The sequence below is a fragment of the Perognathus longimembris genome, chromosome 1 (assembly GCF_023159225.1).
Source record: "Perognathus longimembris pacificus isolate PPM17 chromosome 1, ASM2315922v1, whole genome shotgun sequence".
Taxonomy (NCBI): domain Eukaryota; kingdom Metazoa; phylum Chordata; class Mammalia; order Rodentia; family Heteromyidae; genus Perognathus; species Perognathus longimembris.
Window position 1 is genome coordinate 133,860,503 of NC_063161.1, and position 14,395 is coordinate 133,874,897.

Below are 14,395 nucleotides of genomic sequence, written 5' to 3' on the forward strand. Positions count from 1 at the left end.
CTCTATATAAAGCAGCTGGACAGTGCTGGCCAAAGGAAGCAGCAGGCCAACATTTGCTGGACAACTGCTCTGCCCTTTCCATTCCAAACCTTGGTGAGGACAGCATCAGACTGGGTTCTGTCTTTTCTCTTACACTCTGCTGCCCCCACATCTCAGAGCCGATTGTAGTTGTTATTTCTCATTATATATTTAGTGCTGGTACTGGGATCTGAACTCAGTGCCTGGGCACTAGTGGTCTACCACTTGAGCCGCACCTCTACTTCTGGCTTTTTGCTGGTTAATTGGAGATAAGAGTCTCACTGGGCACCAGGGCTGGCTGATTTTGAACCATGATTCTCAGATCTCAGACTCCAAAGTAGCTAGGATGATAGTATTCTGCCCTTTACAGCCTAATAACCTGGCTCTTTCTATGCTCTGATTTGCTCACAGACAGGGCCACGTCTGATTCATTTCTGCCTTCCCCAAACCCCACCACACCCACCACATGCCAAAGCAGGTGTGGCAGCTGGGCTGGCAAAGGCCCTCGGGCACCTCGGTGGAGGCCTGCTGCCATCTGCTGGCAGGAATGTTCACAGTGGGTGAGCTGTGAACTTGGCCTGAGTTAGGCCTTCCACAATAAGGCTCTAGCTAGGCCCAGATGGGGGCCCTGGAAAGATAGACTGGAACTTTACACCACAAGTTCTGTGCTGAGGTGCTCCACTGGGCTAAGCAGGGTGTACCAGAGCTGCAGCAGCCCTGGACCGACCAGGAGAGAACAAGAGGGGCCACACTGCTGGGTGTGGGAGACCCGGTGCCATGGCCACAACTGTGTCTCTCTGAGCTTCCTGTGGCTCACCCTTCCTTCTGCAGACTCTAAACCCAGGGTTCCCCCTCCCTGTGGAGGCAGGGCCAGGGCGGAACTTTGGTCTAAGGCAGCTGAACTTATAAATACCTCTGAGGATGTGAACCTTAACACTGAGTCAGGCCCCTCTGTGAGGGAGCAGGTGAAAGCCTGGTGAACTGGCTTCTCTAGGAGAGGTGGAGGCAGGGAGGGGGGGGGAGGGGAGAGAAGAAGGCAGAGCATCTTCCAGCTGAAATACAGTCCCAGGCAGAAAGCAGCCAGGCCACAGTGTGTCTCCCTGCCCCCAGTCCTATTCCCTTCTGCCCATCTTCCACGTAGCTCCCAAACCGGACGCCACTCCCAGCTGCCTAGTGCCCAAAGAGGGAGGCCTGCTCTGCTGCTTCATTGCCTCTAGTTCCCACATCTCCCACTCCTCTGTAGTTCATCCTACCAGAAAGCACCCCCCTCCCCAGGTGAGACACACCCATGCCTCTGTGCACAGCCCAGGGCTCACCTCTGTGCAGCTCCCACACCAACCCTCAGGCCAGCAGGTGCCCCTCTTCTAAGCACCTACAATTTGGTCTGTGCTTGAGCCCTCTTTCTGGAATTGTGTCTCCCCACATGTGAGGGGTGGCTCTCCAGAGACAGGACCGGGTGCTCACTCTCTTCTTTCCTAGCGCCAGGTGGCCCAGACTGGAGCTCCAGACATCCTATGAATGAAGGAGATGAAGGCAACCGCGAAGGAGTAGAGGAGCGCGTGCGTGACTGGGTAGATGAAGGCATGTGGTGACTGACCTCAGAGGACGGGACACAGACAGTGGAAGTGGGTAGAAATTGCTCTGTCCACTTTTGGTGCAGAGATTTTACAAAGATCATACAATTTATTATAAAGCGTGAAGTTAAAATGAAACACAAAAACGAATCTAACCCCCAACAGCAGATCACTAGATGCTTTTAGATTTGTATCTCATCTGATTTTTTTTGTTTTTGTTTTTAGGAAACCCTTGAGTTCAGAACGCTCCCAATTCACAGATAAAGCACTAAACAGGACAGCAGAAAGCAATAAATCTCAATTTGAAAGTGAAGTCCAAACTCCAAATCCCCAGCCCCCTCCCCCAGTCTCTCTTGTTTTAGCAGGAAGGAAAAGTCAGAATTTGAGCAGAAATCCTAAAATCTGGAATTTTTTTTTGAATTCTCAAGATAGCCCCAGAGATCATTCAATTAGGCTGAAAATATTAAAAAGAACTCAACAGAGGCTGAGATCATTTTCCGGATGCTAAGTTTCTAATAGGTAATTACAGGAGATAGGGTTGCTAGGGGCTTTCTGAGCAGGTGCTATGATTGCCAATTAATTTCAGCAATTAACACCTGTGTTTGAAGAGCTGGCACAAGCTTCCACCATTCAGCAATGTGATGAGCTTCTGGCTCTGCCACCCAGGCAGGCAGCTGAAGGAAGGTGAAGAGGTCAAGAGTCAGGGCACGCACCATGCCACACAGTCACCTAGCTGGGAGTCAGTCGCTGGCCAGTGTGGCGATTCACTTCCGCCACCAGCACCACGATCCATGCGTGGCTGGGAGGATGCACTCCGGATCTTACTCTGCCATTTACTGACGATGTGGCCTTGGGCTAGCCATAATTGGACGAACAGGAAACACCACCAATGGAACCATTCTGACACTATAGCCTCGACAAGGCACCCAGGCCTCAAGGTCCCAGCACAGGGCCTCTCCTGGCCCAGCCTGACCCAGAGATGCACTGAGAAGCACGGACAGCAGGATGACAACCGAGGCTGGCACGGACAGAAGTGGTGGCTGCCTGTGTCACTTGCAGGGAATTCGGAGGCTCATCAAGGGAAGATGAGCGCAAGAATGCAGTTTCCACTCATGGGCCATCCCAACCCAACAAATGGACAGACAGACAGACAGACCATATGTCCTTTGGGAAGTCTCCCTATCCCTATTCCACCCGGACTAGAAGGCAGGTGCTTGAGCACACCTCAACCCAGGCCCCAGATTTCTGCATGGCCAGACCCTCCCTGTGTGAGCAGCAAGAGTGAGTTCTAATCCTTTCCTCACAGGAACAGACTAGGGAGTATGTGGATGAATGCTCTAAGCCAGCGTCTGTGAGTAGGCAGGATGAGGGTCATAGGGACAGCAGTCTCTCGATTGGAAAGTGACAGTCAGGACCCACACAGTCCACAAATCCCAGCGATTTTTACAATACAAGTTTTATAGAAGGAAGTCCTCTTAAAAATGTGAATTATTAGTGAACCATTAGGCTAATTCTGAGCCTCCTGCCCCTTCAGACACGAAGTAGCTGAATGAGTCGGATGACGTGGGCCATCCTGCAGAACGTAGTGAATCGCTAACACTGGCAGAGGTCTGAGCCCTGGAGGCACTGTACTGGGCAAGTGTCAGGGGGACTCAAGAGTCCCCCTGGCCTGGCGGAGCTCAGAGAGACAAAACCCAACATGCCAGAGCCCAGGCAACCGCTTCTACTGCAGAGTCCCCATCCCTCTGAACTCTCTCCTCCCCAGACCCCAGAAGACAGGAAGACAAGAAACTAAGCTGGGGAGAAGGGAACAAGTCACTGAAGGCAAGATGAAGGGACTTCCTAAGTGTAGTTATGGGGAGGGCTCTACAACAGGACCCCTCACCCCAAATCTGCTCTGACTAACTATATACTGGTGGGTATACTTTATAATCTAAATCTCTGATTCTCAGCCAAGTGTGGTGGCTCAGGCAGCAGGATCAAGAGTTTGAGGTCCGTCTAGGCCACATAACAAGTTTTTGGCCAAGCCTGACCTACATAGTAAGACCTTGAAAAAAAGAAAAAAAAACAACTCTTTTTTTTTTTTTTAGATCTGTGGGCAATATTCTTGGCATATAGTAAATATAAAATGTTCAGTGTTAGCTTTAAAAATAAAAGATGCAAGCCAGGCATCATGGCTCATGCCTATTAATACTAGCTATTGAGGAGGCTGAGATCTGAGGATCTCAGTTCAAAGTCAGCCTGGGCAGGAAATCTAGTCTGTAAGACTCCTCTCCAATTAACCACCAATAAAGCCAGAAGTGGAGTTGTAGTTCAAGTATTAAGGTACTAGGCTTGAGTGAAAAAGTTCAGGGGCAGTGCCTAGGCCTTGAGTTCAAGTTCCAGGACTAGTTAACAACAACAACCAAAAAAAAAGAGTGAGAGAAGGCCTAGATGAAATCATCTCCACCTGAGTTGAGGAGGAGGAAAGATGGCAAAAGGGTCTGGATGTGAGAGCCTCAGATGTATCCTGGGGGCTCTGGCTGCTGGGGACCATCATATTAGAGTTACAACTCATCATTCACCATAGAAAGACCTAGAAGAACTTAGAGGATGGACCAGAGGCCATGCCTGAAGGAGGGAGGGAGGAAAGGAGGAAGCTGAGGGTTGCCCCCACAGAAGTCTTCTTAGACAGAGGGAAGGCAGGTACCAAGTGGAGGCTTTATCTTGAATTTTAAAGACTGGGGAAGATGAACAATCTAGAAAAGCTAGTTGCCCCGAGGCTTGAAGGCCACCTCAGCTACTCCAGGCAAGAATCTGTATCTTTAGATAAGAGACGGTGCACTCCTGGGAAGCTCCATGAAATGGTGCATTTGGAACATGTATAAGGACAGAGGAGCCTACATGTTGTTCCCCATGTATGTTTACAGGTTGACTGCCACATGGATGGACTACTGCATGCAGAGGAAAGTAAGGTATCTGAAAATAATGCAGAATGAAACACTGCTCTAATACAAATTAAGACTGATTAGAACTGTGTACCCGAGAAATTAGATGTTTGTGGATCACAATGATTACAGATTACAGATAATCCCAACTAAGGGTTATGGGGACCTGTGGAAAGGCCTAACAATGTTCTCACACCTGGAAATAGGGGAGGCTGCTATATTCTGCTGAGACCAAATAGCCTACTAAATCCTGCTCCTAAATATCCTACCAAAAAAGATTCTCCTGGTCAGAATGTCGGTAGGACTGAGGTGGAGAACAACCCGAGTATAAATAAATGCTAACAGTTATGAAAGAATCTAAGAGGTGGATGAGACTAAGCGGATGATGAATAAGGGCAAGAGACTTCTTTGTAAACCATGAGTGGGTTGTTACACTTGAACCTTATGAAGAATACATCCATTCAAAAACCAAATAATCCTAAACTTAGGCATGGGGGCTCACTGGTGATCCTAGCTCCTTGGGAGGCTGAGATAGAGAGGCCCTGGGCTCCAGGCCAGCCCAGGTAAAAAGTTCAAGACACTTTTCAACCAATACCTTGGTGTGGGAACACACACTTGCCATTCATTCTATTTGAGAGTCTGACATAGGAAGGATCGTGGTTCTAGATCAAACCACACACACACACACACACACACACACACACACACACACACACAAAATGCCATGAGGTTCCATCTCAATACAAGAAGCTAGGATCAGCAGTGTGTGCCTGACACCTCAGCTACCCAGGAAGCATAAGATGGGAGGATTGCCATCCTGGTGCACACAGGCAGAAAGTAACATCTTATCTCAAAATGACCAATGCAAAAAAGAGTTGTGGCTCAGCAACAGAGCACCTTCCTCGCTAGTGTGAGGCCCAGAATTCAAATCCCAGTACTGCAAAGGAAAAAGAAAAATCTAGAACACATTATTCTATTAAAAAAAAAAAACAGGGCTAATTCAGCCTCCCCCTTTACCAAAGGACCCTCAGTTATTCTTTCATGATGGATCTTGTCAACAAGAAAAGATTGCTCAAAGTTTCCTCCCTAAAAACCTTTTGTCCATGCTGGTAGCTCATGCCTGTAATCCTATCCTTAGTATTTGTCTCCTGGACTCAGACCTTCCTGAGCTCTGCAGATCCTGCAGAATACCTCTTCTGGGGCTCCTCTGTAAAGATTCCTCAACTGATGTGGACTTCCTGCCAGGAATTCCCAAACCTGCCCCTTCTCCCATGTTCCCTAGCAGAGTGCTTTTGCTAGGACCATCCTGAAATCTGGAGCCAATGTTTTCCTTGCCTCCCTCCTCACTCCTCCCCCAGGGTCAGCAGGGCACCAGGATCGACTTCCTGAGCAAATCTCAAATTGCCTCCCTCCACTGCCTCTACACTGGCTCTGGCTACTGTCACCTCTCACCTGCAGCTGCTGCCGCCTTTCTGACTCAAGGCTATCCCTCCAAACCCTTCTCACATCATAGTGAAAGTGACCTTTTCAACATAAATCTCATCTCTGACACTCACTGTCTAGAACTTTCCATGACTAGCCTATCCTTGGATTAAGTAGCCTTTCTCTGCCTGGTCCTTCTCCTGCCTTCTCTTTCTGTCACTTCCAGCCCCTCACCTGACATAGCATCCTTCCAGCTGCCCTACCACCTACTTACTCCCGGCTGGTCCTTCTTACCTGTTCTACCTTCCTACCTACTACCTGCCTTTGCATGAGGCTCCCTGTCATGTGGTGTCTGGCTTCCTTTTTTTGGTCAGTTGTGGGGCTTGAACTCAGGGCCTGGGCACTGTCCTTGAGCTTTTGTGCTCAAGGCCAGTGCTCTACCACCTTGAGCCACAGCACTACTTCCAGTTTTTAGGTGGTTAGCTGGAGATAAGAGTCTCATGGACTTTTCCATCTGGGCTGCTTTTGAACCTTGATCTTGAGATCTCCCCCTCCTGAGTAGCCAGGATTACAGATGTGAGCCACTAAAGCCCAGCCCTGACTCCTTCCCCCCGCCCCCTTTCCCTTTCTGGTTACTTTTCACAGATCCTGGATTCTCCACGTGGATATATACATCATGTCCACCCAAACCTTTCCCTTCTCTCCCTACCATGGGTCAACTCACTCTTCTGTAGCTGGCCCTCCCAGTCTCCCAGACCAGGCCTGTTCCTTTCGCCAGCCTCCCCACCAGGCTCAGCGCTGCCCGGGGAAGGGGCCTTTCCTAGGTCCCCAATCCCCAAACCAGAGTTAAATGGTTGTGCAGGAAGCCCTGGTTTCCAGCAGGCCCGTGAGGAATGAATGGATGCGGTTTGCGGCCCCCAGATTCCGTGTTCATCTAGAAGCGCGAGGCTGGGAAGCGCCTGCCCCGAGTGTGCCATTCCCTCTCGCCGGAGTCCTGGACGCCTTCCCTCCCCGGGCGTCCGCGGGGGACCCCGGGAGAGCCCGCCCCCCCCCCCGCACCCTCTGCGCTCTCCCTCCCCCACCTACCCCGGCGCCCCGCCGCGCTCACCGGGCCGCCTGCATGAGCGCGCTCCAGCCGTAGTGGTTGCGGCCATTGACCGAGGCGCCGCGGCGCAGCAGGACGCGCACCAGCGGCTCGTGGCCCCCGGCCGCCGCCAGCTGCAGCGCTGTGTTGCCCGCCTCGTCCGAGCAGTCCACGGGCACCGGCGCTCCGGCGGCCGCCGCCGTCCCGGGCCGAGCTGCCTCGGGCCCCGCCGGCTCCGCGCCTGCCTCGGGCTCCGCGCCGCGCTCGGCCGGCTCCGCCGCCCCCGGCTCCAGCAGCCGCCGCGCCGTGTCCGTGTCGCCCTGGTCGCAGGCGCGCAGCAGCAGCTGGAAGGCGGGGGGCCGCCCGCCCTCGCCCATGGCCCCGCGGCCCGGCCCGGCCCCACCGCCCCGACCGCCGCACGCCGCCGGCTCCGCCCCCGGATCCCCGGCCCGCGCCCCCTTCCGCCAGCCCGGCCGCGCTCCACCCCGGGACGGGCGGGGAGCCGGGGCACCGCGGGGACGGAGGTTCCGGGCGGCGCCCAGCCGCGGCCGCCTCTGGACCCGAGGATCGGCCTGCGACGCGGCCCTGCCGAGTGCCGGCCGCCCTTCTGTCTCCCCTCGGTGCCACCTCCGGTCCACTCCTTCCCACCCTCCGTCCCCCCTTCTGCCCTCTCCTCCTCACTCCTGCCCCCCCCCCCGTTTCCCCCTCCTGCCTTCTCTTCCTTCCTCTTGTCTCCCCTCCACACCCTGCTCCCTCCTCCTGTTCCCCTCTCCTCCACTCCTGTCCCCTTTCCCCTCTCCTGTTCCCCACTTCTGCCTTCTCCTCTTCCTCCCTCGTCTCCCCCTCCGTTTCCCCTCATGCCTTACCCTCCTCCCTCCTGTGCCCCCTCTGGCCCCCCTCATGCCGTATCCTCCTCTCACCCGTTCCCCCTCCGTGTCACCCCTTTCCCCCTCCTGCTCTCCCTCCCCCCTCCGGTCCCCCTTCTCCCTCCCTCCTGCTCCCCTACCTCCCCGCCCCCCCAGCTCTCTTCCCCGTTCTGTCTCCCTGTAAGCTCCCTTCCTTCTTCCTCCTGCTCTCTTTCCACATCTGTCACCCTTAATACACCTTTTCTTCCCCCTCTTGCCTCCCTGCTTGTCCCCTTCCCTTCTCCCCTCTTGTTGCCCTCTTCCCTTCTCCTGTCGTTCCCTCCCCCCCCCCCTTCCAGCCCTGGGCCAGCTCTGGCCCCTCCCTACCCCCTGACTTCCCGGGCCTGGCTAGGGTCTGAGTCCACCACTACACCCCTTCCACAGGACCTGGAGGAGAGGGGCTGTGCTGACACCCCAGCACCCAGGACTTCACAGCCTCTCCCTAGGCAGGGAACTACCTATGAACTCTGGGAACTCCAGGGAGCCCACGGGGCTGTGCTGTGTTCCCACCGATCCTATGGGAGGGGGCTAGTGCTAGCCCTTCATCTGGCCAGGCTACAAAGGCCTCTGGAGACCTAGGTCAGCAGCCAAGGAAGCAGCAACCTCCTATGCAATATTACCTATGTTACTATATGGATTTTCTGGCCACTTCCCAGACCCGGGGGTTGGGAAGGCCGGGAAGGAGTCAGATATCTATGATCCCAGGGCTGGGGACCAGTGATCTGAAGTTTAAGCAAACCTCCTATGGGTTGGAATGCACCCACAGCTTGATGGGCAGGGCAGGGAACCACCCAGTATTTACAGAGGAGGCAACAGAGGCCCAAAGATTTGGAGGCCTTTAAGCTAAAGATTGCACAGCTGTCTTATCCTGGTCAGTAACTGCAAGAACTGAGGTCTGATGTCCAGATCAGTTACATGCTCAACAAGTATTTACTTAGAATCTTCAGTGTCCAGGAGCACAGTCCTACATGCTGGAGAGCCTTGAGGGACAGGATAAAAATCTTGTCCCCACAGGTGCTGGGGATACACAAGAATGTCAATGACTTGTATGTGGGATGGTGCTGTTGACACATTCAATAGAACACAAATCTAGGTAAATGAGGCAGTCTGCAGACATTATTGTAAATCAGGTGGGTGGGGGTGTCACTGGACACATAGCCTCAGCAAGACTTAAAGGAAGTGAGGAAGAATCCAGGTTCCTGGGGGTAGCCACCCAGGCAGAGGAACAAACAGATTCAGTCAAGAGTAGCTTGGTTCACAGGCAGCTTACCTCCAGCCTTCCGCATGTGGTGATTGCATAAACATTCATATGCTGGCTGCAGGTGGCTCACCCCTGTAATCCTAGCAACTCAGGAGGCTGAGATCTGAGGATTATGGTTGGAAGCCAGCCTGGACAGACGATGCATCAAGAGATGCATCTCCAATTAACCAGCAAAAAAAGAAAGAAAGAAAGAAAGAAAGAAAGAAAGAAAGAAAGAAAGAAAGAAAGAAAGAAAGAAAGAAAGAAAGAAAGAAAGAAAGAAAAAGAAAGAAAGAAAGACTAAGTGGTTAGAGCACTACCCTTGAGCAAAACCCCAAGAGAGCAAGAGGCCCTGAATTCAGCCCCCAATACCAGCACAACAAAACAAGAAAAACATTCAGATAGGATGGGAGATTGCTTTTCCTAGACTGGAAGCAGCAGTCCCAGAGCCTGACAAAGAACCAGTCCAGTAAGTGCTCATACATGCATATTCAACAACCAAGTCTCATTTGCCTGTAATTATACCAGAGCAAAAATTGATGAGGATGTAGGAGGGGCTGGGTCATAGCTTTGGCAGATCTGAGAAGTCAGACATGCCCTGAGGTGGGGAGACAAGATCTAGGAAGAGAGTAGAGGTGAAGAAAATACCAAGGACTCGTCCTGCAAAGAGCTTTAAGGCCAGTATGCAGACTGTGGGGTTTGTCTTGTGAGCAGTAGGGGGCCCTGGGCAGTGTTTGAGCCTGTTGCAAGGATAGCTTTAAGCATGCTGGCACCGTGATTGAGATATTCTCCCTCAGTTCCAGATAGGACCACATCCAACATAACATAACATTTTTTTCCCTTTGGCGATGCTAGAATTTGAACTTAGGGCTTTATGCTTTCTAGGCAGATCTTCTGCTTAAAGCCGTCTTTCAGCCACTATTGTTCTGCTTTATTGTTAAGGATAGGATCTTGTTTCTTATGCTTTACTACCTCTACTGTATCGAGGATGACAGGTGACTGTTGCCATGCCCAGCTTTGTCTGCTGAGATAGAGTCTCATGATCTTTGCTGCCTGGGCTAGTCTGGAACTTCTCAACCTCCTGAGAAGCTGGAGTTATGGAATAAACCATAAACCTCTGAAAGTCTTGAGTGACTGTTCTTTTGTCTTATTCTTCTTATTCAGGTGTCATTTCTTCTTATTTACTAATTTATTTTATTTTAAAAGCATTATAAAATCAGGCACTGGTGGCTCACGTCTGCACTGGTGGCTCATGAGGCTAAGATCTGAGGATCATGGTTCAAAGCCAACCCAAGGAGGAAAGTCTGTAAAACTCTTGTCTACACTAAACTACCAAAAAGCCAGACGTGGAACTGTGACTCAAATGGTAGAGTGCTACACATCAGAGAGAGAGAGAGAGAAAGAGAGAGAGAGAGAGAGAGAGAGAAAGAAGAGAGAGAGAAAGAAGAAGAAGAAGAAGAAGAAGAAGAAGAAGAAGAAGAAGAAGAAGAAGAAGAAGAAGACGAAAAGGAGGAAGAGGAGGAGCTTAAGGCCAGTGCCCAGGCCCTGAGTTCAAGCCTCAGGACTGGCACCAAAAACAAGCAATATAAAAGAAACAAATGAAAAAAATAAAAGAAAAAAATTCCAACGGAATAGAAACACATAGGCAAAAGTCCTGTTTGTTCTTCCCATAGTCTGTCAGTATCTTCATGGATAACCAATGTTCACATTTATCGTTCCAAAACAATTTCATGCATAATGCACGTATACGTGTGGGCATTAACCAAGCAGCTCACCTGCAGGCAGTAGAAGCCAACCTTCTGGATAATTTAAGCAGGAAGATTTAGCACAAAATTCTTTCACAGAGTCAGAGTTTTAGAGGTCCCATCTGAAATTGGCTCAGCCTGGTCACATGTGATGCCTGGTGAAAAGGGAGACTAGGAAAGTGAGTGTTTGGCAAGGGATTCTCTTGCCCCCTAAAAATAAGCAACTTCTGGATGACAGCCAACAAAAATAACAAATATTTGCCATAGAGTATTCCTTCTAGAACAGTCTTTCTCTTGGCAAGAGAACCTTCCTCCCTGACTCAGGCCCTGTGGCTAGCATGGTCCAGCCCGGTCTGAATGGCTTCAGCAGCCAGGACTCTCAGTAAGTGACTGGGAGACTGGGACAGCCTCTCCGGCAAGGTTATCAGTTGTCAGGATCTTGCAAGCCAAACTGGGGTTCTCTCTGCCACCTTCCTCTGTGTGTGTGTGTGTGTGTGTGTGTGTGTGTGTGTGTGTTTGCCTGCCTGTCTGCAAGTGAGGCCACCACAGAGGGAAGCAGAGCCAAATGGGAGGAAAATCCCCAGCTCTCCCTTCTTTTTTGGCTAAGTTTATTTTTAGCAAGAACATCATCCCCTGCACTCCCAGCCTTAGCAAATGCATGATTTACTTTTTTTTAATGGATGGGTTCACATTTTTTTTAATGAATGTGTTCATACAAGGTATGCTGCCTCTAACTCTTGCTGTACTTTTTCCATTTAGTATCTCAGAGATCTTTCTAGGCAGGTAAACATAGATTGGCTACATCCAGTCTACATTGTATAGTTAAATCTAATGCTTTTTGAGGGTTATAACTTATTTATTTAGGGCAGTACTGGGTTTGAACTCAGGGCTTCACACATGCTAGACAAGAGCTCTTCTGCTTGAGCATGGCCGCATCCCCAGCACTATTTATCCTTATGTCTTTATTCATTTATTTATTTATTTTGCCAGTCCTGGGGCTTGAACTCAGGGCCTGAGCACTGTCCCTGTCTTCTTTTTGCTCAAGGCTAGCAATGTACCTCAAGTCACAGCACCACTTTTAGCTTTTTCTGTTAATGTGGTGCCAAGGAATTGAACCCAGGGCTTCATGCACTAAGGCACATTCCTAGCCCTATTTAATCATTTTTTTTAAAGTGGTGCACAATTGGCTTGTTTCCAGTACTCTGCTGTTATGAAAACTCTCACATTGAACATTGTTTATGGCAGTCAGGGTGCTAGCAGGGGACCAATGGCACGTGTGACTGATGGACAGATGAATGTTTACTAATGGACTCTGTATAAAAGAGCAGGCAAGGCTAAGAGCTACAAGGGTGGTATGAGATTCCAGGGCCGGTAACACCAGATAGCTGTTACCATCCCAGACTTGGGGGAGTGTTAGGGGAGAGCAGTTCTAGGAATTCTGCCAGAGAGAATACAACAGGGTACAACTGGTAGGCATGGCATTGGGGAAAGGGACACAGCCAGCCCAAAGCAACTCAGTGGGAGAGGTTCTGGGAGGAATACGCACTTCTAACCTCTTCATTCTCTTCACCCTGTGCCACTCCTTAGGGGAATTCATCTCAAAGCTGGAAGCTATAGTGTTATCCTAGCAGCCAGCAGGAAGACACAGAGGGGGAAAAGGGAAGGTGCCTCGTATCTTGCTGCAGTTCTTGAGTACAGCTCCTGAGCCAGCAGCATTGGTACCCTAGGAGCCTGACAGAATTGCAATATCTCCAGCCCCAGTAAGCCAGCATCTGTGTGTCAACACAATCCCTGTGCATAATTTAGGTGCCCCTAAACTTTGTAAAGCAAAGGTGTATAATTCATAGATACCTCTTACACCAGGCTATTGAAAGCCTTAGCTATAGCCTTATTCATGACTCCCTTCTAGCATTATTTTAAAAATTGATCTCTATGTTGATTTGGGTTCTCTAAAAAATCAGATGCCTAGATGTTTGATGGATGGTTTTCTGGAGGAAAATGGCATCCAGGAATAGAAAAGGAAGATGAAGGAGAAGCAAAGGGAGTCTTCTGACAAGATGCAGTCCAGTCCTGAAGCATCTTAGCCAGGCTGACCAGGAATCCCCAATCAATCTGTGTCAAATCTGTGTCAAAGGTTTTCAGTCAAGACAGAAGGAGCCTTGTTCAGCTTCTTCCCTTTGTGACTCTCTGACTGAAGGAAGTCAGGGGACTTCCAGCTACCGCTTGAAGCTCCCAGGACTGTGCTTGCTCCCTGGTGGGCTCTCCAGAATGGCTGGTTGTGCGCTATGCATGCGTAGCTAACACAATTGCTGTTCAATTGTTTGCTGACTGCTTTTCACATGCCAGGCATTGTGTGTGTTGAAGAATAGGGGCAGAGCCACTGCTTGCAGGCAGCCCTCCATGACTGCAGACAAGGCTGAAGAGCGCCTAGATGAGCTTTCCTAATTACTTCAGAGGTAAGGATTCAAGCTTCACAGGAGAGGTGAGCCACAACTGGGGTAGGAAGAATGGATGGGGTCTAGGCAAGCTATAGATTGGAAGGATGCAACTGGTTGTCAGGGAAACCAGAGATTGAAACAGTGGATTAGGCAGGAGATCGAGAGGGCTTAGGTATAAAAATAATCTGTTGATGATTATCATTACTGGATATTTCGCAGTACTGGGAGGTTGAACTTGGCCTCCAGCTTGCTCAGCAGGTCTCCTTAACACTGAGCCATGTCTCTCGCACTTTCTTACCCTGACAAGTCTTGTTTGAGACAGGTTCTTGCTTCTGCCTGGGTTTGCAACTAGATGGAGATTTACCTCTTTTAGGTTTCTCCCAGCTTCTTCCAAGCACATGGAGGCTTTTCTGCCAGAGCTAGCCTTGAACTAAGATCCTCCCAGTTTTAGCCTCCCAAGTACTTGGGATTTGTAGGTGTGAGCCTAATTCTGGTGTCTGGCTTACTATTATTATTTTTTTGGCAGTACTGGGGTTTGAACTCAGGGTTTAAGGGCCACAATCCCGCTCCTCTAGCACATTTCACATTAGTTATTGTTCAAATAGGGTTTCATACTTTTGCCTAAGCCAGCTTTAAACCTCCATCCTTCTACTTCCACTTTCTGAGTAGCTGGAATTACAGCTTCTCAAGGAACCACTTTGGCAAGGCAGAGTACTTTTAAATGCCTGAATTTTTTTTCCCTAATAAGGTAACAATATTTCCTATGAAGAATTTGGATGTTGTAATGATCAAAAACAAAAGTTCCTTGAAGGTTTATGGTTTTGCATGTGTGTACTGCTACCTTCCCAGAATTTAGTTTCATGGCCTGTCAGATGTAGAAGTCCAGTAAAAATGTGCTGAAGAAAATGCATAAACTAGGGCTGGGAATGTGGCTTAGTGGTAGAATGCTTACCTAGCATGCACAGAGCCCTGGGTTCCTCCTTAGAACCACATAAACAGAAAGAGCTGGAAGTGGAGCAAAAAGAAGCCAGGGACAATGCTC

General features: G+C 50.1%; 1 protein-coding gene across 1 annotated transcript in view; it reads right to left on the reverse strand.

Annotated features, from left to right (window-relative positions):
- The window catches only part of Anks6 (ankyrin repeat and sterile alpha motif domain containing 6), a 50,556-nt gene extending 43,136 nt beyond the window's left edge, over window positions 1-7,420 (reverse strand). The window contains exon 1 of the mRNA XM_048337737.1: window positions 7,050-7,420. Within this exon, the coding sequence (XP_048193694.1) occupies window positions 7,050-7,402 (353 nt within the window). The 5' untranslated portion in view covers window positions 7,403-7,420. The remainder of the gene's footprint in view (window positions 1-7,049) is intronic.
- Window positions 7,421-14,395: the final 6,975 nt, after the last annotated feature.